Below are 24,949 nucleotides of genomic sequence, written 5' to 3'. Positions count from 1 at the left end.
ATGCTTTTGCAATAGGACGCGGCATGGACGTTTTGAAAGCGCAAGCGGATCTAGCTAGACCGGAAACAAAACAACAGGCACGCCACACACTTGTTTGGGCTTGCGAGCCGGATGCGCGAGCGCGAATCTCTCTGCTCGCGCGTGGAATATAATGTGCCGAGCACGAATCTCTCTGCTCGAGTCGCGCGCTCTCAGATACACGCTGCTCTAGAATTTTCTCTGGGCTCGCTAGGACAATATGTGCCTGCACTTAAAACGTGTTCAGTGCAATCGCGAATCTCTCCTCTTCCCCAGCTAACAATTTTAGGTTATAAGAACGTTTTCATAACGTTCCCATTAAGTTATAAAAACGTTATTTCTGAATGTTATAGGAACGTTCAAAACGTCCAGTTTTGAGTGGATGACGAGCGCGAGACACCGAAATGGATGCCAATAAGATTCTGAATGGAACGTTTACTTTTAAAAAGTTGCCAAATGGTTCCATTGACGATACCAAAGTGATCTGTGTGTTTTGTCGTTGTGAACTGAGCTATCATCATCGCAGCACGTCCAGTCTGAAATACCACTTGATGATGGCCAAACACACACACACACACACACACACACACACACAGCTGATGCGAATTCTCCGCCCCCTCGTCAATATCAGGACCTCGTCAGTATTTCTTTCACCCTTTTATTGATGGACAGTGTTACATTGTGTGAGAGATTTTTTGCTCCAAGTAAGAATGTTTTAGTGTGAAATTGAACACAATATATGCCAATGTTGTTTTCAATAAAAAACATTTGCACAAAGCAAGCCGATCCACTTTTCCATGTTAATAAGAGCATTAAAATGAGAAAAAATAATGGGACAAAAAGAAATCAAGAGACATTTAGAATAGATAAAAATGTGCGATTAAATGTGATTAATCGCGAGTTAACTATGACATTAATGCGATTAATCGCGATTAAATATTTTAATCGTTTGACAGCACTAGTATTAACCAATTGTCATGTTATGTTTTGTCATCACCTGCCTTAGTCACTCATTTGTTGTCACGAAAACTAATTACATTCAGCTGCTCACTCATCAGTCACCATCATTAACACCTGTATGTTCAGTTCTGTTTCAGTTCAGTGTCTGGTATCGCCAAAGTGTGTGTTGCTCTCTGTTTGCCTTGTTGATGGATCTCTTGTTAATAAACCTTCATGTTGGATATTATCCGTCTTCCTTATCTTGTCTGCCAGCAACCACCTGTGACACCAATCAGATTTGTCGTTGCCGATTACAACGCTTAAAGTTACCTTGAGGGACGTACTTTCTGTTAGACACACGAAGCCCAGGGTTAATTTGAGCATGTTGCAAAAGAGAATTTCTGAGTTTTTCAAAAACCCTAAAAAGTTTCAAGGACGAGCGTGGATGATCTCTGCCACCAACTCCGTCAACGTTGGTCCTGCTGTCCAGCCTGCTAATGTTAGCCCTTCTTCGGCTAAACCCGCCTACATGGTCACACTGCCAGCAGAAGATGGAGCTGCTAACACCAATGTCAGCCAAAGGATTTTAACTTTCCATCCAAACGTTTTGGAACTGAAAGCGTCGCAAGATCATTAAACTCAGGTTGGTTTCAGCGGTGGAAATGACTTCATTATGTATAAGAGACGGATATAGCATTGTATTCAGATGTTGCTCTGCTGTTGCAAAGAAGCTAATTATTGAGGACCGGACAAGAGCTGACGCCAACTTTGTTAAATGAGGTTTTTCAAATTGGCGAAAGGCTGTGGAAAAATTTAGAGAGCATGAAAATCTTGTTTTTCAATCTCTTAACAAGATTGCAGCATTAAGCAGTACACCAATTAATGCTTTGATCTGATATTGTGGCAAAAGAACAAAAAACTGCTCGGGTGGTTCTGGAGCTAGCTTTCAGATCAATCAAATTTTTAGCCCGCAAAGGGCTGCCTCTGAGAGGCCACTGTCTAATCGTGACGGAGTGTTATGGCAACTTTCGCTGGGGCACACATATTCACTCCCCGCTGCAGTCCGTGAGTGGCTGCTCAGAATGGAGAATCGGATGTCAGATACAGTGCAAAATGAAATACTGGAACGCTTTGACTCTCATTACTACGGGCTGACTGCTGACGGAAAAACGGACACTGGGTCATCTGAGCAGTTCTCTTGTCATTTGTACTATGTGGATCCAACCCTTTCCCAGCAGAGTGTATTTTTTGGATTTTATATGCACCTGACACAACCTCTGAAGCCCTCTTTCTCTGCATCAAGGAGATCTTCTGTCAACTGAAACTTCCTTTGGAAAAACCCCAAGGCTACTGTTTCGATGGTGCCAGTAACATGTCTGGTCGATTCTCTGGAATACAAGCACGACTCAAGGAGGTTTGCCTTGGTTCATTATTTGTACACTGCTGCAACTATGCTCTTGACCTGGTGCTGCAAGAGGTAGCAAGGGACGTGCGTCTTTTAGCAGATGTACTCAACTTTGTGCAGAGCGTCGCCACACTCGTCAGAGACTCAGGTGCCAGTCACAAAGGTCAAATGGTGTACCAGTCTTTTTTTGGTGATGAAGACGTTGTGTGCAACATTCATGGACTTTGTCCAACACGGTGGTGTGTCAGGACAAAAGCAATATCAAGGATTTGCCATGCCTATGGCCCCCTTTTGGAAACACTATTTGTGCACTCCAGCAGGATCCAGGTGTTCGTGGTGAGATACGGGCAAAAGTAGCTGGGCTTCTCAAGCAAGCTAAGAGGAGAACTGTTTTTGGGCTTCTCTGTTGTGAGGCAGACTTTGGACCTTGCGAGGCCGTAGCAAGAAGTCTGCAGATACCCCTTTTCCACCAAAGCATTTTGAGAGCCGGTTCGGAGCCGGTGCCTACTCGCGAACCGGTTCTTTGTGTTTCGACAGCCAAAGAACCGGTTCTCGGCCAGGAAAACTGGTTCCAAAGCGGCACCAACTCTTTGCTGGACTAGAACCAGAGAACCGTTCTTTTACCACCGTGTCATGCTTACGGCGGGGCTGGAGGCGGGTTTAGATGTGTCCTAAACATTTTTTATGACCGCAAAGCCAGGAGAAACATTTGCAGAAACACGATGTAGTCCACCATTATAATTATTATGCTTGAAGTTGGCGCAAGCGTGTCTAGCTTTTTTTAAATTTTATTTTTTTATTGAAAACATTATGTAAGCAAAGAAGAAAACAGTCAAAATATAGAACAAATAAACGGAAAGAAAAAAAGACACAAGACAGAGGTACATAACTAATCAGAAATGATTACATATCAAAGGAAAAGATTAAAAGACTTACTTATTTCAATTGTTTTTAAAGCCTTCATGGTACACAAGTTAGAGATAATCCCAAAATAATGTACTTGCTAGCGTTTCTGTATGGCGACGTACACAGTGACGTAACGACGTCGTTCGCTGGGCGCTCTAGTCAGTGGGAAAACAAACCGGTTCTGAGAAGGTTCGCAAGTTGAACCAACTCCGAACTAACTTTGAACCAGCACCAGTTCCGAACCAGTTCTTTTTTGGTGGAAAAGGGGTAAGAGTGAACAAGCAAGTGTTTCTGGTGCGCTCCAGTTCATACGCTCAAAGAACACATATGCACACTAAGAAAGGAGAGAGCTGTGGAGGGGATTTTGTTAAAAACAAAAGCCTGTGCAAGAGATAACAACCTGTAGCTGCTGTCTGACTCTAGCGGGACAAGCAGAACGCCAGCGTGTTTTCACAGCACAACAGCGGTGAAGGATGTTGTGTCAGAAAAGGGTGAATCATTGTGTCGAAGTGAATATTATGAGGCACTTGATCTAGTGACATCAGAAATCGAGCACAGGTTTGACCTGTCTGGTTGTGATTTGTGACATATCTCAAAAACAACAGAGGGGTTTGCAGAATGTGGCCCATTGCTTTCAGTCTGCTTTAGTGGTTGGCCCGAGCGTGCCACACAAGCCCTGAAAAGTGAAGCCAAAGCGCCTTGATTGCCCCCCGGTGGCCGGTCCTAGTATAGCTCCTAAAACCCGCCTCCCCATGTTATTCAATGGGACGTGAGACCAACTAAACAATTAAATTACACTTCACATATCTTTTTCCAAAGATAGTTTCTGTCATTTACTGTAGTTTTCATCACGCTAATGTAATTTCAAGCGTTTGTTTTTAAAATTTGTTTGTTTTTAGTTAGTTATTTAATGCTATAAAAACGGCGCTGTGGCATACATGATTGCCAGCTGTGATTGACAGGTTCTCTGAGCAAAGTAGTCACTGAAGCATGAACAGACTTTTTTTCGGGATCTTTGGAGGACTGAGGAGATTGGAGCTTTAAATTTAATATCAAAATTTCTATAATTAACTATTTCACACCGACATAATGGATTGTTCTGAGGCAGAGGCGCGTGCTTCCGATTGATTCAGCTAGAGTGAGGGCGGGACCAGACATGCGCAGTAGTGAGCAGGAAGTAAAGCCGTGAAATCAACGTTTCGCTCTGGTTCCGCCCTCAAAATCCCCCCGAAATCGCAACTGCACAGACTCAAAAGATGTCAGCGCAGTATCGGGACAATGGCGGCTTCACTTCTCGCCAATGGAATAGAACGTAGGGGCGTCATCCATCTTTTTTTTACAGTCTATGGGTTGGCCTGGTTTAGCCTGTCACTGGAGTAAAACTTTAGCATTCTTGTAGTCCATCTGCTCTCCTCTCTCTCTCGTTATCTCACTCCTCTCCTGTGCCTAATTTCTGTGGTTGCTCCAATGTTTATAATATTTAGTTTAAGTTGGCAAATTTTTCATTAATTTCTATCCGCTCTTCGAAATATTTATCATTGCCTATTTATTCAGCAGTTGTAAGAATTAAAGTTATTAAACTGATGCACAATTGTAAATTATGTTTCTATTGCGTATCATGTGCCTGTCAAGCCGGGTTTCACGATTCTTTTTGTACAGCTATATCATTGTTTTGGCTTTCTGCCCTGTGTGGGGTTCTTAAAATCATTAGATGTAAAATCATAAATGGCATATGACTATGAGTAGATAGTATGATTTTAAAATGATATAATTGTGGTTTATTATCATAGAGTGTAGTAAAAACAAGTACGGACTGACAGCTGTCTTTTAACCTCTGCGGAGTGAACGTGTATCGGTGTCCACATACGCTCGTCTGTATGAAGTGATTGTATCCTCACTGTCCTTATTATAAACTATAATAACCTGGACGTGGGTCACATCTCTCATCTCTCTTTTTAGTTTAAAACTTTTTAAAAATTGAGTTTAAAATATTGTTAATAACTTAAATATAAATGATCCTGGCCATTCAAATTAAGAGCTTTTAGTATAACGTCACTATATAGACCGAATCTCTCTCAGCAACCCCCAGCTGTGACTGACTTCCAGCGCCCCTGTAGTTGTGATTTTATTGAAATATTTATATTACAAATTATAAGTGTGTACACAGACATATTTATCAAATTGGCTCTAAAGAAATATTAATAATCAATAATAACTTGTTATAATTGATTATGAATATTTGGATCAGTTAAAGGGTAACTAAACACTAAAACAACTTTTTTTAGTTAATGATCTGTAAGAATGGAGCTTCATAAATGCTGTTCATTGATTCGAGTGCATTTTTTTACATTTGGGTTTAAAGGACAAGTTCGCTATATTACACTTAAAGCCCTGTTTTAAGATTGTTTCTGATGAAATAGAATGGTTAATTAAGATTGAAATTTGGACACATGCTGCTGTCCCAAGAATTTTCGGATTATTCTTTAGTTTACAAAGACGTGAAACTCACCGAGTGGTCTGGGGTGTTCACTGATATGCTTACACAAAAATCGCTGCAAAAGATGCTTTCCTACAGGTTTTATCGTAGTTTTTGTCCAGCTCCATTGATTTGTATAGGATTTTCTGTGAGGTACGGTATTAATCCGCCGCCGGAAGCGGAAATGGGGTTGTTTGTATTCTTTCTGTAGTCTTCCAGTTGCGGTATCGTAAGCTACGCTATCCAAACATTGGCAAAGGTGCATTATCGCCACCAACTGGGCTGGAGTGTCTTTTATTCAAGCTCTCAGCGGAAGAATGTCCGGTTGTGAGGCGTTTGGAAAAATAGGTCCACAGTTTTACAACGAATGATAAAACACCTGTTGGAAAGCATCTTTTGCAGCGATTTTTGTGTGAGCATATCAGTGAACACCCCAGACCACTCGGTGAGTTTCATGTCTTTGAGTTTCACGTCTTATTCACACAGTGTCCTGGGATGCATGCTCATTTATAGATCAGTTCGTCTATAAATGAATGCAGGAAAGTCTGTTTAAGATCTGTTTCTGTCTTTCCTATGGCCTAGGTCTTGACCACATTTTATATAGCAATAAAGCCATCTTATTTGATCGTCACCCTGGCGAATGAAATCTTTCCTGCTCTCCCACACGTGTGTGTAGTGTGTATATCCAAATTATATATAAAACAGGTGACGCAGCTATGATTATGCATAATGATAATGTGTGATGTGTTTGTATGTTTGTGTTTTGTATGTTTAGTGGAGTAGTGTAGAAAGAAGTGGAAGAAGTGGTAGTGACTCGTATAGGCGGGAGGTTAATAGAACAACAGGCCAAAAGAAGTGTGTCAGCAACAGAGGGTCACAAACAGTGGAATTACAGTTCCATCATGCTTTCTCAAACCTTTCATAGGCAAGAGCCAGCAGTGGGAACATGCCGGAAAAGGGTTAGGGAGCCCATGGCAACTGAAGAGAAATGCAAACCAAACTGAAAGGCAAAGCAACTCAGCAAGTCAGTCACAGCATGCATCCAGACAGACCCAGCATTCCACATTATCTACTGTCAGAGGACCCAGATTAACTATTCATTCGAAGCTTGTTGCCCTAAATTAATTTGTTAAAACCAAGAAGAAAGGAGAGGCTGAAATTTGAAATTCACAAAATAGTTTATGAGGCCCAGAGCAGTCAAAAAGAGGAGGAGAGCGGTGTACAGAAGGCCATGAGGCGGTGTTAGTAAGCTTATTTACCCTATGGTCCTGTTAGCTGTACCTTGAGCAGTCAGTGTTCATATTGTTGTTGAAAAAAACTTTATGCATTTTTGTGGGTCTGAGTTTTTTTTTACATTGTAGCTGCCAAAGCTCCACTGCTTTCTTCGACCCTCTCTGTCTCTGGTCCTGCGCTGTGCTGACTCAGTGTGCAGTGTGAGAGGCGGAGTGGCCAGAGGCCCGAGATAGATAGATGACTGTAACGGGGTTTAAGATTCAGGGAAGGAGGAGGCGGGAACCGGTGAACGATCAAAGACTTTTAATGATAAAATAAAAACAAAAACAAAAGTGCTGGCTACACAAAAGAGAAACAAAACACAACATAAAAGCTGGCCTGTTCCTCTCTCGATCTTCACCGTCGTCGCTCCTTCTTTTATGCTTCCGCTATGCTTCCGTGAGAGATGCGAGACCGGTGCGTCAAACAGGTGTCATTCATTATCACTCGCGCCACCGGCCTCGCACTGTTCTCTCACGTCCCTAGGCCTCGTCCTGCTCGCCACAATGATAACATAAAAAAATTGCTCTTTTATTCAAATGTGGACGGCTCTTAAAAGAGCCTTTGGTTTGGTTCTGTGAAGAATCTTTCATACCTGTGGCTGCCAAGGAACTGCACCCTCAGCACTGAAGTAGTTCCCGAGTGTCTCGTGCAGCATTGTTGCTCCCTACTTGGCTGATGTTGAGCAGTTCAGAGGCCTCTCCGTAACCAACATGGGATACCGTCCTCATTGTCCTCCGCAGGAAGTTGTGTAGAATACAGGTGGCCTTTACACAGGTTTACCTTTACCGAAAGGACTATTAGCCAGAGTTCCACCATCCCTGCTCTTTCCATAACTGCCAACATCTATGATACGGAAGCAGTATTTGACATCTACAGCTGCTAAAAGGACAATAGAGTATCTCATTTTGGAGCTGTAGAATAATGACCTAGAGTTGTTGGGTGTCTGGATCACTTCATGCTTTCCATCAATAGATACTATACAGTTTGGATCAGTCTGGAAAATTCCGGCGATGGTAGAAATTTCCCACCAATCTTCTGTAGTGGGAACAGGCATATACTCCTCCACCAGAGAGTCCAAAATGACCTTTGCCACTTCTGCCACAATACCAGCTACAGTGCTGTGCCCAACCCAGTGCTGAAGGCAATGCTGCAGTAAGAGTCCCCTGTAGCAAGGAACCTGTAAAAATGTGAAATATGCAATTGTCAAAGCAGAAATTCATATGAAAAACATGTTGAGCTATTAAAAAAAAAACTGAATTCTACATATAAGAAACAGCAAACAAGATTTCAAATTATATGATAATCAAATTATATGATATAGGCTATGTATATGATAAACATGTTGAACTGTAAAAACACGTACATGGTGGGTAATCCTAGGCATGACAAAATATACATTATATCTGATTTAAATGTGATATAATACCCTTTAAATCATACCAGGTTCAGTAAATGCATTATACATATATACACACTCACACACACACACAGGGTGTAGGGTTTCATGTGGGTGTTAACATTAAAGCTTAATAAATAGGTGACTAACCGTAAACACATTGCCAGCCGTTCACTGGGTAAAATGGCTCGGCGGTAGTTTGTGTTCTCCTTTGCACTCTCCGCAGCAGCTCATCAAACTGGATCCTGCCCGAATGGTTTCGTGAACCCAGACAGACTGGCGTTTGCACTTTCGCCACAGATATGTAGCCTTAATGGCAAAAAGCATGTGATATTCCACATTCATTGTTCATAAATTAAGCACTTTATGCACTGATTCCATTTATATTAAGTAATTTCCCTCCCAAAATTTTGTTTTAGCGGGAAAGAAAAAGATTCAATGTCAATAATGTAGGGGGGTGACATCTACTTATTACGTTTATAGGCAACCAGTATTGTAGTAGTGGGAAGTTCAGATCATTTTACTGACTCGGATCTTTGAATCTCGTTCATCAAAATGAATAAATCTTTCGAGTCATTTCGTTCATTTCAGCAGAATGTATTTAAAATGTTACATGTTAGCCGAATTCCCCAAACACATCAAATATTGATCGCATTTAGAACAAGAAATAAATCGCAATGCAAGGAAAAGGCCAAATTATGAGAAATAGAAACGATTAAATAATTTATCTTGGTCTTCAGGCTATGCAGTCTGTTAGTTTACCTCACTTCCAGAGCTGTTCGTTCATCCCGTGACATCATCATAAACTGAGTTTTGCAATTTGTAGGACCAGATACAGAACAATTGATTAGTTCACGTTTCAAGTCTATCGACTTCGGGTTCGAGTCATTCGTTCATCACGTGACAGAAGAGCGGAAGACTCGAGAGATGAACTAATCTATCTTTTCGGCACTGACAGCATAGTCTTTATGGGACTGACAGGAAGAACGAAAGACTCGGACCCGAACCCGAAGACTCGAGAGATGAACTAATCATTTCTGTTTCCAGTACAGAACCTATTGGTTGTTGCGCAAGCACGGTCAACACAAAATGAACATATCACTCTCGGAGACAACTTGGTAGTCCCGAGTCATATTAAAGATTTGTTCAAAATGAACGAATCGCTCATGACCGACACATCACTAAAGTATTGTGAACACCCACTAGCAGCCTGAACAAAAGTCACTGGCTTTGGGAACGGGGCTTTAGAGCTGCTTTGAATTCTGCAGCACAATTGAATTCTGTTTGTATCATTGATCACTATCTTCCTGTTATGACTGTAAAGAGCCTTTGAAACAATCTGAATTGTATAAAGTGCTATATAAATAAAGGAGACTTGACTTAGCAAAGCAAATGTAGCTGTGATGACTTAACTTCTTTCTCATGTTCTTGCTCACACGTGGACAGGCTCTGATCTCTCTGGTGAAGCGGCTCATGTGAGTGGCTTGAGTTTCCTGTCAGGATGATGTCCATCCAATCCTGCGTTTAATCCAGTGAGTTTTTTGTAGACTGGATGGTGTGTGTCCAACCCTGGGGAAGAAAAGCAAAACAATTCTTCACGCTGACAGTCTATTACATCCCAGTCTTTGGGCTGGACTTCAGCAAGCCAAATATATGTCATATCAATACAAAGATTATATGAACATGAATGTCTCTTTTAGAGCTTCTTTATGGCAGAATTAAATTCTGTTTTACTAATTGATTCTGTTAAATTTCTGTTTCTTACAGTGAAGCTGCTTTGAAACCATCTGTATTGTAAAAAGCTCGATATAAATGAAAGTGGCTTGAAATTAACTCAATTCACTAAACATATTTGAAAATCTGTACATAACATATCAAAACATATAAAAAAAATCCAGAAATGAAGATAAATGACAGCACATCCTACTCTGTCTGTTACACTTCTTCACACCTGAAATCACTGATCGAGTGAATCTCCTGAAGTTCTCCATTCTACAGTAGATCATTTCTAATCCATTTATGTTGTAGGATCTGCTCTACGGTCAGGCGTTTAGTTGGATCCAGGGTTAGGCACTGGCTAATCAGATCACTGCATTCTGTAAAAAAAATGTATTAAGGAGAGCGCTGGTTAGTCATGACCATGTGACACTAATGTTGGCATCTATGAAAACAGCATCTGAAACATGATTAATATAAGGTAAAGTGTTCTTTATCTTTACTTTAAAGGTGAAGTATGTATTTTCTGTTGCACTAGTGGCACATTGGGGAATTACAAAAAATAAAGCATATTTCAAACCTGCAATATTGCAAACGTCTCTTTCGCGTGTCACGGCTTTCCCCGAGCTCAAAAATCTCAAACGCAGCCCTCACTGGTTCGTGTGAAGGCATGTTTCAGGTCCAACATATTAGGAATATGAACTTGTCTTTCTGAACAGATGCATGATGATGCTGTATGGTATTAAAGCATGCTTTGTATCGCGTAGTATCACAATAATCTGTTCACTTTGACGAGTTCATGACCTGTTTAATCTTCGAAAATATAAATGTAGTGAATTTTGGCTTTCACTTCTGTGACTAAAGCTACATTTTATTTTTCCCATGGCTCCGCCTGCTACAGTAGCCACGCAGCAAATTCTCACTATACGGTTAACATATACAGTATATATAATTTTTTAAATATTTTTTAATTTTTCTACTTCACCTTTAACTGTTTCTGTACTGAGCCTTTGCTTTATGTGTGTGTTTATCAATCTTATCAATATTATTCACTCACCGTTGGATAAGTTGGCGTTCTGAAATGTAACTTTGGCTTCTTTGATTTCTGTTGGATTGTGAAAAGGAGGACATGCGTTCACCATCTCATACAGCAACACTCCTAGAGCCCAGACATTTGCTGGGACGGCGTGAAATCGAGGTTCTGTGAAGACTTCAGGTGGGCAGTAATCCAGTATTCCTGTAAGCAAGATATTTTTGCATTGTTGAGCATTTTTTTCAAAGCATCAAATAATCAGTAAGTCATTACATCCAGGTTTCCACACTCCCAAAATGCTCACCAATGTAAATGTCGCTGTCATAGCCATCACTACTAATTAGCTGACCAGAGCCAAAGTCTATCAGCTTGAGCTCTAACGTGTCTTTCTTCAACAGGAAATTGTGCGCATGAACATCATTATGAAAAACGTCATGCTCAATGCAGTGTTGCACTGCCAGCACAGCCTGTCGCATGATGACCCGTGCTGTTGTTTCGTCCAGTTGAGGATTACGAATGATGAAGTCGAGTAAACTCTCGCAGGGTTCGGGATACTCCATTATCAGGGTGAATTTTCGAGGGTGTTCAAACCAATCGTGTAGTTGTATGGCGTATGGGCTTATGGGTTCTTGCCTCATCATTAGCAGCAGAGCCACTTCTGTAATGAGAGGTTCAGGATGCCCAGGCTGGAGAAAAGAAGAAGACAGAAGGTTAGCTGGGTAAAATTCTGAAGAAAACATCATTTTTAAATGTTTCTTTCTTTGATTTTGGTAGATACGATCAACAGAGCCTTTCCAGGCATATTTATCTATAAGATTTACACCTAATGTAATGTTTCCTTCAGGTGTATTAACTGCAGTAATCAGCACTTAAACAACTAAATACACATTCAGCTTTTGGCCAACTTACAATATCAAGATAAAGATCGTTGCAAGTCTTGCGCATCCGCTTGATGGCAACCTGCAAAAATGAAAAAAGAAACAGTATTCAATAAGAGTAAGAGCATTCAAGCGCCTGACCTTGCACATAACATTTATGATTTGAGCATCTAAGTATTAAACTAAGTGTATTAAATATGTTTTGAAGTTTGCAAGAGCAAAATGTTTATACAATTCAGCAAAATTGCTTTACCTTTTTGCCATCAAATTTGCGTGTTCCCTCGAACACTCTTCCGAATCCTCCTGATCCAATCATCTCTCCCGCGTTATAGAGAGACTCAAAGGAGTCTGAAAAACAAGCAGAAAAAATATGAGAAATACATGAGCTTGCTAGATCCTTTGTTTTATATAAAAAAAATATATTAATATTATCTGAAATAAAGCCTCAAGATATCTTTGGTGGAAAACAAGATGATAATATTGTTTAAAACAATGTTTGAGAAATAATGACTCAGATTTACCATGATTTGGCTCGACACCGGAGTGATCTGGATCAGAATCAGGCTCTGAGTCCAGATCTAGTGGAGGAACAAAAGGCTCCACAACATCCACAGCTTTACTGTCAGAACAGCCGAGCGAACTCTTCATAGCCGTCCACACGTTCCTGAGGAACCAACAAATTCTTTCCATCTTCTTACGTTTTGTAGGTTTTTCTGAAACAAAAAAATTAAGCATAATCAAAAATTAGAAACATCTCTGACCTCACATTTAACAATGATATAACTTCCATTTTACTGTTAAATTCTTATCTTGAAAATATATTTCACATTTATTTTTTATGAAATATAATATATTTAAATAAACATTGATTTTATTAAATACAACAATGTCTGATTTAAGACATAACTTAACCGACATGGTTTACATGAATACTGGTCAAAACAGCTATTTTTACATCATTTTGTCAGTATTTGACCATTCAAACGCAATACGTTGTGAAACAGAACTCTATTCGGGATCGTGCGTGTGTTTTCGGGTGTGTGTCAGACAGCACGAGTGAGTTCATGGCTTATTGACTTAACAAATGTATATTCTAACAACATTTTGTCCGACTAAAATATTTCTGAAAAAATTCACTGAGAAACAGTAAATGTGACCAGCCCTTAACTTGTCAAAAATGTTAAGCAGTCATCATTCTGCCTTATTTCAGTCTCACCTGTCGAGCTCTTGTTCACAGGTGAATCCTCCATGACACCCTGAGCAGTCGGGACATTAGAAGTCTTCATTGGCTCGATCGGAACTTGACCAGGCAGAGGACACATCAACTCTTGGAAGATGTCGGATCTAGACAAACTCCTGTTGAGGCTGTCGGATCTGGACAAACTCCTGTTGAGGCTGTCGGATCTGGACAAACTCTTGTTTCCGCCACTGCCCTGTTCATGTTGGCTCTCAGATCTGCTGTTACTGCTCCTCTTCTCGATGATGTACGTGCCTCTACTGCTAAAGCTCGACAACCCACATAACCACCTCTCCACATTCCCGACGGAGCGGGGTAAAGATGGTGTGGACATGATGCCCGGTGGAGAATGTGTGGAAGCAGCTCTCCTGGATCTGGAGCGGCCTGAGGCTGAAATATTCCAGACAATTTTAATAATATTAATAAAAATTTACTTTTTATTTTCAATGACAAATCATTTATTAACTTTAATAAAAGCCAATTCTGACCTCTCCGAGAGTGTTTAGATGAAGTGGACGGACGTCCATCATCATCTTGCCTCTGCAACTCTCTCTTCCTGTGAGCCGGACCTGTGGACACAGAAACAAACTCACAAGACAGAGGTGTTAAATATCCAGGAATAAGCTCCTGGCTCTGAGCCTGGGTCGGGCCTGGCATCCTCCTTCAAACTGCAATAAAAATAATACAAATAAAATACAAAAAATACAATACAATCAAATACAATTCTCCCCAGATATAACGTTACCCCTCCCAAAAAAAATAAATAAAATAAAATAAATAATTAAATTAAACTCCAAACTCCCTCTAAAATAAGAAAAGAAAAATCAAATAGAATTGTCCTCAAATAATATGATAAAACTATAAAACAATGTAAAGGATATATCATCCGATCTCCTTCTAAAATAAAAGTCTCCTCTCTGAAATCCTCCGAACAGCTTCAGTAAATATTCAGCAAAAGTCTCTGAATTCGCCTCGTCTCTCAACCAACAGAAAGCGGTCTAGCCTGTTGATATTTGCAATCAGAATTCATAACACGCGTCGCCATAGCAACTACAGTTCAAAGTATTATGGGAAATACCTAAAGTCGCGCGCGTGAGCGCACATCGAATCTGCAAACAAACTCAGGAATGGATTAAAATAACCATTTAACAAGTGATATAATAATCACTTCTGCTTCGCAAATATATATATATATATATATATATATATATATATATATATATATATATATATATATATATTAAAGCATGATATAAGGTACCACGAATCAGTGAATTTGAGTTTGATGTGTGTGATATTATTACTGATATTATTCTATCAGTAATAAAATAATCGTTCAAAAAAGTATCAGACATTTATGTCGATTATATACGATTCAGAGATGAATACTAATGTTGTCCATCAGAGGGAGCCACAGAATGGCATCATAGTTAAAATACTGAAAATTCTTCAATAACTTGTAGTCAAAACAGCATATAAATTCATTATAGTTTCATAATGTTGAGTTTGCAAAAAACGTACAGACCATGATTTTTTTTATTTTAATTTTAATGATATGATACTGACAACATATTTGTCAAGTTGCAGACATACAGAATGTGTCCAATTGAAGAGGCACTATATTAATTGTCTACTTTTATATAGTACATATACTTCCGTAAAGAGACACTTCAACTCATATTTTATTTGAAAAGAGACATGTCCATAACTATCAACACAAGCCATTGTGCTTGAACCCCGACGATCGCCTCAAGTTAAACTGCATTGTTTCATTTACCATCTGTGTCATTGCCAGTAACGTGAAAGGACTTTGAAACAGCAAACAACAATAAAAGGTGGAATGACTTACATCGAATCCAGCTAGCCAACTCCGTCCAAGCTCCATCACCCTTATTTTTTCTTCGTTTGAATGCCCTGAGAAAGGATATTTGTAAAGATAAAACCGAATTTAAAATTCATATTGAAAGAGATATTGCGCCTGGCTTTACCTTGAAAGTCGAGAACGGTCCAATCACACAAGGCCATAATATATATAAACAATTTTGATTCGCTGAAATCAAAAGTGGGAGGGTCTGGCACAAGGCCAATCTGAAACAACCCAATTAGAGCTCAGCCTCAAGTCACATGCGTTTAAAAAAATTACGGTCCAGAATTATTAGGTACGTTGATTTTCTGATCATGTTTTTTTCTCCAGGCACATTTTACCAATTGCAAACCACATTAATCTTAATAACTACTATTCATTTTGTGTTCATGAAGGCTGGAAATGAAAAATGTCTTATATTCAGTTGTGCCTAATTATTAGGCACGTTTTCTTTTACAGATAAAATAAGCCCCCCCAAAAAAGAGAGGTAAAGAATCCTAATCATCTTCCAGAATCTGGCAGTTAGGTTTTTGGAGTTCCTTTTTAGTCCATCTCCTACCCTGAAGTCCGTTTTGTAGAGATAAAAATGAACTCCCAAAACCTTACTGCCAGATTCTTCAAACAGTGGTAGGCCTACAAGACGATGTGGTGCTGATGCTAATGCACTTCAGCTTGTGATTCTTATTAAGAGCGGGTCATTTTTTACGATTCTTTACCTACGTCTCTGAGATCCTGAAACCTTACACTTCTGGAGGCTCCAGGTAGGTTGCAGTTCTGGAAAATGGTGGCGCTGGAGACTGATGGTTTTACACTTAATTCTTCACCTTCATTCTTAATTATTTTGCAGTTAATATGCATATTTTCTTCTCCAACAGTTTGTGTCTGACCCACTGAGCATTTCACTGTCCAATGGTCATGCCTTAACTGCAATTTCTAGTATTGCACCCTTCTCATGAGCATTTAATAATTTTTGACTTTTCATTCTGAGTTAGATCTCTTTTTTGGCTTTTTTATCTGTAAAAGAAATCGTGCCTAATAATGTACACCTAAACATAAGGCGTTTTCATTTCCAGCCTTCATGAACATTTATATATCACTTAGAAATGATTAAATACAAAATTAATATTAGCTATTAAGATTAATGTGGTTTGGAATTCTTAAAAATGTGTCTGTAAAAAAAAAATATGATCAGAAAATCAACGTGCCTAATAATTCTGCACGCACTGTATGGTCACATGTGGTATGGCTGTCGTTCCTGTCTCCCTGTAGCAGTCTTAAAGCTACAATATGTAAGATTTTTGTAACAAAATATCCAAAAATCACTTGCACAGTGTGATATATTTCCTGCAGTTGTGTACTTACAATTTCCCAAAAGTTCCCAAAGGTTTAGAGATATTCTAATTTTAAAAAATGTCTCGTCCATGTTCACTTGTCGCCTGTCAATGACGTAATATCTGGGTTATCCCTGGTTTCAGCTCGTACTGCCATAGTAACCATAGCCGGTGTTGAGTCGTCTCTTCACAGGCTTTGTGATTGGGGTATCTGAAGTCTCCGCGAAAGGCTGGATACAAACTGGAGCTGACGAACGCCGTTTTTCTAGCGGTATGCTCACACTGTTGTTGTTTCGTTCCAACATTATGGAACATGGCAAGCAGACTTTGGGACAAAAGGAGAACTAAAATGAGGATCAATATCAGCGTGGGGTTTTCCAGATGCCGAGAGCTCCATGTCCGTGACAAACTCCGACTTGACAGAGATACTTTATTAGACAGGTGAGCAAATGTACATAAAACTAATCAATGTTATATAGCTCGACATGATGAAATGTTAGAATATGATCAGTATGTTATTCTAATGTTGATCTAGCTTACTGCTAGTCTCATACCAAACTAACACATAGAATAACATTATAACTTTCAACACACTCAAATGCAGTTTAGTTTGATAGTGTAGACTAAGTGAAACAGCGCTGCGTTACCTCACAAGTTTCATTCGTCTAATAAACTGATTTCTGAGTATTAATACAGCACTTGCGGTTCGGTAGAATGAAATGTCCTTATTCCTTTATATCCGCGGGACTCGCGTGTGGCGCTGATATCTGTCTCTTATTAGCAATCGCGCCCTGCTTCATACCACAGTCCTGTTAAAAACATCAATGTATTCACTCATCTATAAACATAATTAGATCCATCAGCATGATGAAAAGTTCCATAATTCCGCTTATGCGTCATCAACCTACGCCTTTGTTATTATAAGAGTTTAGCCACCCCTAGCGTGAAACAATTTACATGTTGTAGCTTTAAATTACAGATGATGGCTTTCCTATTAAAGACAAAAGTAGAATAAACAGTTATTTAACTTAATCTGGTTAATGCATAATATTTAAAAAATAATGCTATTATTGTGTAATACATCAGTAAATGTTGGAATTAACATTAGCCAAGCCTAATAAGTGATGAAAAAATGTTTAACGTTACCTTTTGTGACTAAAGCAGTTACCTGTTTCACAATGCAACATTCAGCTATTAAGTATATATCTATAATGTTTTACTCACTGCATTTGTCAACTGACATGACAGCTAGACAACAAATGTTAACTCATACTTAAACAGTTAACGTAAAAAAAATAGAAATAATCTAAGGAAAATAAAAAGTATTTTACTTACCAGAATCGAAATGTGTGCTGTAATGCTAGTTGCTTAGTATGCAGCCTTCTCGCTTCACTGCTGCAATCCAGGCACGTTTTTCGGAAATCTACACTTTAATTTCCAAAAGAAGATTAGTTTCGGGTAAGAGGGATGACCAACGAGCAACAAGGACCTAATTTTAGTTTTGATATTTTAAATAGCAGGATTAAATAAATGATCGCAATCCCACTGTACATCAAGCACATCCCGCCATAGTTTTGAATGCGCTCGACAACTAACCGGAAACGTCCAAGGAACAAAGATATGGGATGAATATAGTATCAAAATGATTAAAAAAAACAGTGCACATTTTTTATATATCTACAACATTTATCAAGTTCATGGATAATTGTGCTTGCACGTGTTACTCATTTTCATCCCATACAAAGACGTCACTTCCTTAAAGGTCCCATATTATACAACTTTCTTAAGTTTTATTTTAGGTTTTGATGTCCTTAAGAATATATATTTGCGGTATAAGTACCAAAAACCATCTTAATATATATTTTACAGCTCCTTTCTCAGGAGCTCTACCAAGAACAGGTCGATTTAGGCCTGTCTACTTAATATTCATGAGCCTCTCTTCTGATTGGCCTGTTGTTTTCTGAGTGACCCACCATTTGAGGGGAAGGTGACTGAAGATGGTGACTGAGTAGTTATGACCTCACATTTATACAGAAGTCACAACAGCTTGTGAAAAGGCACAGCTACTTTATGCAGGCTGTGTGCATTTGTCTGTGGATCGACTGTTTTGAAACTTATATGGTAGTTTCATAGCCCCTAAACCTCTGTTATCATGAAAAAAAGCCAGGAAATTTCAGTTTTGACAATATGGGACCTTTAAGCCAACGAAAGGCCATTGAAATGGTCTATAGACATCCATTTGTCCGGCGTCCGCACACACAAAACGAATGAAATACAATTTTAAGTTTTTGATTTTTAATAGGTACTAACATGACTACCAATCGAATAGTATGACTAAATAATGTAATTTCATAATTATTTTGCAATATATATTAAACTTATTTTTAACATGTTGAAGTAGCTTATTTTATTTGTATGCTATCCTCCATTATCTCTTTATGTAGCCTAGATTCTAAAATGTGTGCGGCAGTTCACAAAATTTTATTTAAATTTATCTGGAGAGACAAGGAAAAATATATTAAAAGGAAAACCATAATTACAAATCTATCAGAAGGAGGATTCAATTATATTGACACTATTAGGCTATATTTAAAATTATAGCCTATGTGAGAATAATTTCCATAGTTCTTAATTGCCAATCTAATCTTTCAAAAATATGGTGGTCTTAAATTTTTTACTTGCCTGTGATTTTAAATGCACTAAACTCCCAATTAAGTTTTCTAATTTTCACATAAAAAGCTTTGGATGCGTGGAAATTGGTCTACAAGCACAATTTTTCTCCCCATTCCTGTGTTATTTGGAATAATAAATATAAGTTATTCAAAAACAAGACTATTTTTAAAGTGACTGGTTTAACAAAGGTTTAGTTTTTGTTACAGACTTATTAAATCAGTCAGGTGACCAATATAATGCACTGAATTTGTCAATAAACTTGAAACAAATGTATCTTCAAAAGAATATTTAAAACTCATTCGTTGTATTTCCCCAAAACAACTTTACCTTATCAAAAATGAAAAGATAATCCTGTAATTGGTTCTCTTCCAGCTCTCTCTGTTACGGTCCTTTCCATTAGGGATAAAAAAAATGTAATATTATTTATATTAGAAAAACCTTGACTAAACAAAAAAGTGTTTCACCTAAGGCAGTGGTGAGGTGAAAACTGATTTGTCATTATCTTTTTTTCAGAATCTTTGGTGAGATATAAATAAATATGTATTAAAGAAAAAGAAATACACTTTAAAATAATAAACAGATATTATCCAATGATTTTGTTTGTAAGTTTAAAGAAGGGTTTTCTTACGAGAGGTTCTCTCGTACTGTGCAATATCTTACGCTAGGGGAAAACCTCTTTTCCACGAGATATTGAAGCCAAAAATTATCCTTAATTTTGAATGAATGTAAAACGTGTTGCAGCAGCAATGCAGACATAGGCGAGACGGCTTGCGTGCCTATTGGCTGCCCTGCGGCAACTGCAGCAGCCTATCGAGAGAGGCCCCATGTGACGTCTGATCCAATGGGGGCACTTTGCGCCCACTGCGTCATGTCCCGCCGAAACGGGCGTGGTCTGGGCCTATAAATATAGCTCGAAGGCTGATACAATCTGATTTCCATCTCTTCAACGAAGCTCACCCATCGTTGGATCCAGAGTGAGAAGCCGCGCCGTCGAGAAAAAGCCTTCAGCGGGACGAGCCCTCTGCATCTGAAGCCGCAGGCCTCGCCGCCTTCAGTCACCATCCCTGCTCCGGCGCCTATATCCTTTCAAAACTCTGCTGAGTGTGTGTTCGCCGCTGCAACTCACACTCTCACAAAAAGAGCTAAGCGTCTTTCTAAAGATGCCTTCCCGTGGCTCGTGCCAAACCCCACTCAGCGACGGTAATCTGCGTTTCCTGCCTGGGTTAAGACCATGCAGCTCTCGCGCTCGCGATGGTGGCTACCATCATTCCGAGCTTCTGCCCGTGGCGACTCTGACGACTCGCCTGGCATCCTTCTCCGAGCCTGCACCCTTACCAGCTGTAGTGCCGCGCCGCAAAAAGCGCCGCACACAGCGAGTTCCCGAGCCTTCTCCAGCTCGCGAAAGCACGCCGGTTCGCCCGCCAGCTTCTCCTGAGTCGCTCACAGACGGACAACGGCCGCCGTCTGCCGCCGGTTCCGCCATCCGGTGGCCTCGGACAGCGAGGAATGGGTGAGCTCTGCGAGCCTCGGCCTCGAGTGGGAGCAGGCCTTCTCGGGCTTCTTGGCGCTTCCGTGGGGAATCCGCAGTGCCATCGAGCATGGTGAGCAGGTTCCGTTGCCATGGACGCTCGAGTGACTTGCCGGGGGGACGGACGAGCTCGCTGCCGGCCGCCTGGGTGCTGGAGAGGAGGCTGCTGTCTGTGAAGGAGTGGAGGAATCGCCGCCGTTTGCCAGGCAAACTATGGGGAACACCCTCCACGTGAACCGATGTCTGAAAGCTTATCCAATCACGGCAATGGTTATTGACCGGCGACAGCCTATGACGTCACTACTAGGACAACCCAGAAGTATAAAAGGGGCCTTTTCTTCTCGATGGAACAGTGTCGCCTTCTGAACTTTTTGGCACCTCAGCCGAGGCAGTGACGGGAAAGTTCAGAGAGGCGAAGGCTCACTCGGCTGCATTTAAATCTTCCATAACACTGCGGTAAGAATCTGCACACTTCCTCACCCCAGGTGCTTTATGCGTCAGCTCTGAGGCCGGACCTCTGATGAGTGATTACTTCAATTTGGAACCCTTCTGTAGGTCTGGCGTCGGGTTTGGTAGTAAGTGCGCTCTTTCGAGCTCTTTATGGTGATAGCCCTCCATTTTGCGAATGTCGTTTAGGCCATCGCTCTAAGGGCAGCAGGTTGAGTCCTGTAGGTCTCTTCCCTTTACGAGAGTTTTTAGTAAGATTGAACAGTAGACCTTGGTTCCCTGTTAGAAAAGTATTAAGTGGTGTGTTAGGTAGAGTTTTTATTGCATAGGTAAAAATAGGGCCTGAAGTTCCCATATATAGGTAGGCTATGCATACCCTTCCCATAGGCCTCTTATTAAAAGTCGTCAGGCTTATAGTGGGTAGTCTGAATTTGAGGTAGTGACAGTTTGGCTTTATTTTAGAGAAAATTCCTATTGAGGCCACCGAGCATCAAACAGACATTTCTGCATGAGATGGCTTCCTCCCTATCGGGAGTTATTCTACTGATGCCAAGCTACTCTGTCAAGCTCCAGATAAAATAATAAATCAAGCGTTGCCGTTTTGAGATTATAGCTTCGAACTTCAGACATATAATATTCGTGTGTCGGCCCTCATGGAGGCGCCTTGATATCTGGCTTAGGAATTTTTGGTGGCGGCCTGCTAAGCATACTCGTCTCGAGCCTCTCAGTATCTGAGTGTAGGTTCCTTAGACCATAAGGAGATTTATTCCTGTAAATCTAGATTTTTCCTAGTACTGGCCTCCTCTTACTACTAGAGTAGTCTAGCCAAGGCCCTCCTTTTGCATTAGGTTTAAAATGCTAGTGCTGTTACAGGGTAGATAGCAGCAAAGGTAGCAGGCTAGAGATATCTCTCTAGAGAGTAAGAAGCAGAATGCTCAGGCCGCTGCCCTTAACATCATCCAGTAGAGTAGCTAAATATCCAGCAAGGACTTAAGTTGAAAAAGGATTTTTTCCTCTGAGCCCCTTGAATAAAAAATTCAAGTCATAAGCTTGAATGCCGTTGAACACTTACTGAGGCTCACTTACTGAGGCAAAGTACTCTTAATTAGAGTACTTTGCTACTCATAGCTCGTATGTTATCACCCTTTACCACCCAGGCTCAGGTAGAGAAGGATTAGTTACTCCCTCCCATTTGGGATGATTGAGTATGCTCCCTTTGAACCAAAACACAGCCCAGGCTGACGCCTGGGACATTAAAAGCTGTAGGCCTTACAGTAGGCCTCCTCCATAGTCCGGTAGCGTAAGATTGTACTCCCCTTGCTTTAAAGGGTTGATAGCCCTTCTGCTGAGTAAACTGCCAATGTTAAATAAGTATGATCAGGCCCACAGAAATGTCTGTGAGAGCGTTGTAAAAGCATTAAGTATCACGTTGCAGGCTCCATGGAGCCTCCATGATTCTCAGGTTGAGCATAGTGTTCCAGAATCTACCTGAGGACTGCTCTGTTTGAATACTTAACTCCCTAAGTCTGCTCGGAAGGTCGAAGGACTCTCACGAGGCCTCCCTATTAGATCACCCCTAGAGCTGGAGGCGCTCCCCTTATTAGGGTCCCTTTAGAGTGCCCAGCCTTCACAGAGCTTTGAAGCACTGTGTAGATCCAGGATTGAGTAGTCCCCTCGTTTGCAAGGGTTAGAAAGTGCTATGCTGAGTTCTAGTCTCAAGGATGCCCATCTCTATGATCCAGTCTGTGAGCGATTACTGCCACTATCTGCAGTCTTCTAGTAATGTTAGAGACTCTGTTTAGAAAACAGTTGGCAAGACTAGGTCAGTAAAATAGACCAGGTCAGCCTCCCTGGTGGCATGTGGGGTTGACTTTATATCCCCTCAAAAAGTGACTGGACGGGACTCCTTTCGGACCCTCTGGCCATATTCCGTTAAAGGAACCCCTTCCAAGAAAGCTGTTAGTTTCAAGCCTTTGAGCGGCCTTGCTAGGACTTCATTGTATCGGAGACCTCTTTGAGGCTTACAGCTTGAGGGGGGGGGGGGGGGAGTTTGGCTTTTCAGTGAAACTGCCATATCTGAGGTTTTTCACAGCCATAATTTGGCACGCACTCCCCTCAACATGGTGGGTTTGAATGCCGTTCCCCATAGCGTCATCGACGCAGTGCTAGGTTCCCTTTCGAAAGGTAACATCTCAGGTTAAGACTGTAGCCTATGTTCCCTGAGAACAGGGAAAGGGCCGCACTAGTGACGTCAATGATTGCCGTGATTGAATAACAGAGTATGTGAGCAGAGTGGAGCGGCAGGTTCACCATTTACCGCTCCCCGCTCCACTACTCGCTCACTGATATTAGAAACACCACTCCGTCTTTCTCCCCAAGGAAATTGCGGCTAAAGTATTTATAAGTATGCTTTGAATTCTCGCTAAAGTTCTGCTCATAATATATAGGCATATTAAATAATAAAAATAAAAAAGCAATACTGAATAGTTTCAATGGGGTTTATTGGATAGTGTGCAAAGTTTTCCTATGACATGCTAAGCTTATTACATGGTTATCAGCATTAAAAGTTAAAAACCACTGGTGATTTTTGCAGATTTTGTTTTGAGAGAAGACAATAACTAGCCTACGTTTTCATCAGTTATTTTATCGACGAGTCGATTTCTGCTCATTCGAAATAAAATACAGACAGCACTGTAACATTACATTTGTTTGAATGCAATGCATTAGTGAGAGAGCAGTTGCGTGTGTTACCTGTTTAAAATGTGCTTCCACCCGATGCAGCCCGATCTCATGAAAGTGTATCTATAGCACAAATTTTATATCTAGTAACAATTATATGCCAAAAATAGTTTTTGTGTGCGTATGATACGCAGTTTTCGCGTGTATAATATATGAAAAAACTATTTTTGGCGTATAAATGGCACGAGAAATAAATTTTTTGACATAGATACGCACTTTCATGAGATCCATGAAATCGATTGAAAACCACAACGCTCCTACTTTTAAAAAACTGAACACTCCATACTCTGTTGGATAAGCTTTCAGACATCGGTTCAAGTGGAGGGCTTTCCCCATAGCATCATTGACACAATGTCTCGTTCACTCAATGTCTCGTTCACTCAGTGTGTCGTAACCTGAGACGTTATAGTTATCATCCTTAGTGTGAACTTAGATTAATCAAAGTTAACTGAACTTAGTTACCTGAACCTAGATTAATCAATGCTTAACAAAGTGACCTAAACATTTTACTAGTAATCACAAGTTTTATGTGTAATGCGACATGTAACGTTACAATAAATTGTAGGGTATAATTTAATTTTTTTTCGATTTCAGGTGGAGCTGGGAAAGTTGTAGGGTTTCTGAAAGCTGCAACTACAAAAAAGTATTTGAAGGTTAAGCAAGCTCATTGGCTACTGTACTGATACAGCACAAACCAATCAGCTGTGCCCTATAGAGAGAGATGGACTGATCAGCCTGCGCCAGAGTTTCATGACATAACTTTTTACTTGTTTTTGGGGAACTATTCCTATAAGCTTCAAGATTTACCTAAATCAGTCTGATACAAGAATAGCATCTTTAACCTAAATAACCAACTGGGATGTCAGGCAACAAATTATATTATTATTATTATTCCCCACAGACTCTAGTCTCATTTATTGTAGGGTTATGTTTTAGACAGGCTGTGTAAGTTTGCAACCATGTAGATAGAGTTTTTAAACCCCTTTATTTCGGGAAGCACAAAATAGGCTTTAGCCTTTTCACTTCAAAGGTATCTCATAAAGCATTTTTGTTCTTTTGCATTCATTGAAAGCATTTATTCAAAGGGG

At 40.2% G+C, this 24,949-nt stretch overlaps 1 protein-coding gene across 1 annotated transcript; it reads right to left on the bottom strand.

The window, feature by feature from the left end:
• Positions 1 to 9,871: 9,871 nt before the first annotated feature.
• Positions 9,872 to 14,213, bottom strand: LOC143753695 (serine/threonine-protein kinase pim-3-like). The gene is made up of 9 exons (XM_077246341.1): positions 13,768 to 14,213; positions 13,259 to 13,669; positions 12,564 to 12,755; positions 12,296 to 12,390; positions 12,074 to 12,124; positions 11,469 to 11,850; positions 11,189 to 11,368; positions 10,367 to 10,511; positions 9,872 to 9,984 (listed from the first exon to the last, which is right to left on the bottom strand). The coding sequence occupies exons 1-8, from the start codon at positions 13,934 to 13,936 to the stop codon at positions 10,408 to 10,410; spliced, it is 1,584 nt and encodes a 527-aa protein (XP_077102456.1). The 5' UTR covers positions 13,937 to 14,213; the 3' UTR covers positions 9,872 to 9,984; positions 10,367 to 10,407.
• Positions 14,214 to 24,949: the final 10,736 nt, after the last annotated feature.

This window comes from Siphateles boraxobius, unplaced genomic scaffold (genome assembly GCF_051911475.1).
Source record: "Siphateles boraxobius isolate OS27281-9 unplaced genomic scaffold, OSU_SipBor_1 104, whole genome shotgun sequence".
Lineage (NCBI taxonomy): Eukaryota > Metazoa > Chordata > Actinopteri > Cypriniformes > Leuciscidae > Siphateles > Siphateles boraxobius.
Note: the sequence above shows the minus strand (reverse complement) of the source record. Positions and strands in the feature narration are given on the sequence as shown.

What these genes read in the sequence shown, in the direction of transcription:
- LOC143753695 (XM_077246341.1), bottom strand. Translation starts at nt 13,936, where the DNA reads ATGCCAGGCCCGACCCAGGCTCAGAGCCAGGAGCTTATTCCTGGATAT. An exon ending in TGACAGCGACATTTACATTG is followed by an intron (nt 11,369 to 11,468) that starts GTGAGCATTTTG and finishes TCTTGCTTACAG; the next exon opens with GAATACTGGATTACTGCCCA. An exon ending in GAACGCCAACTTATCCAACG is followed by an intron (nt 10,512 to 11,188) that starts GTGAGTGAATAA and finishes TTTTTTTTACAG; the next exon opens with AATGCAGTGATCTGATTAGC.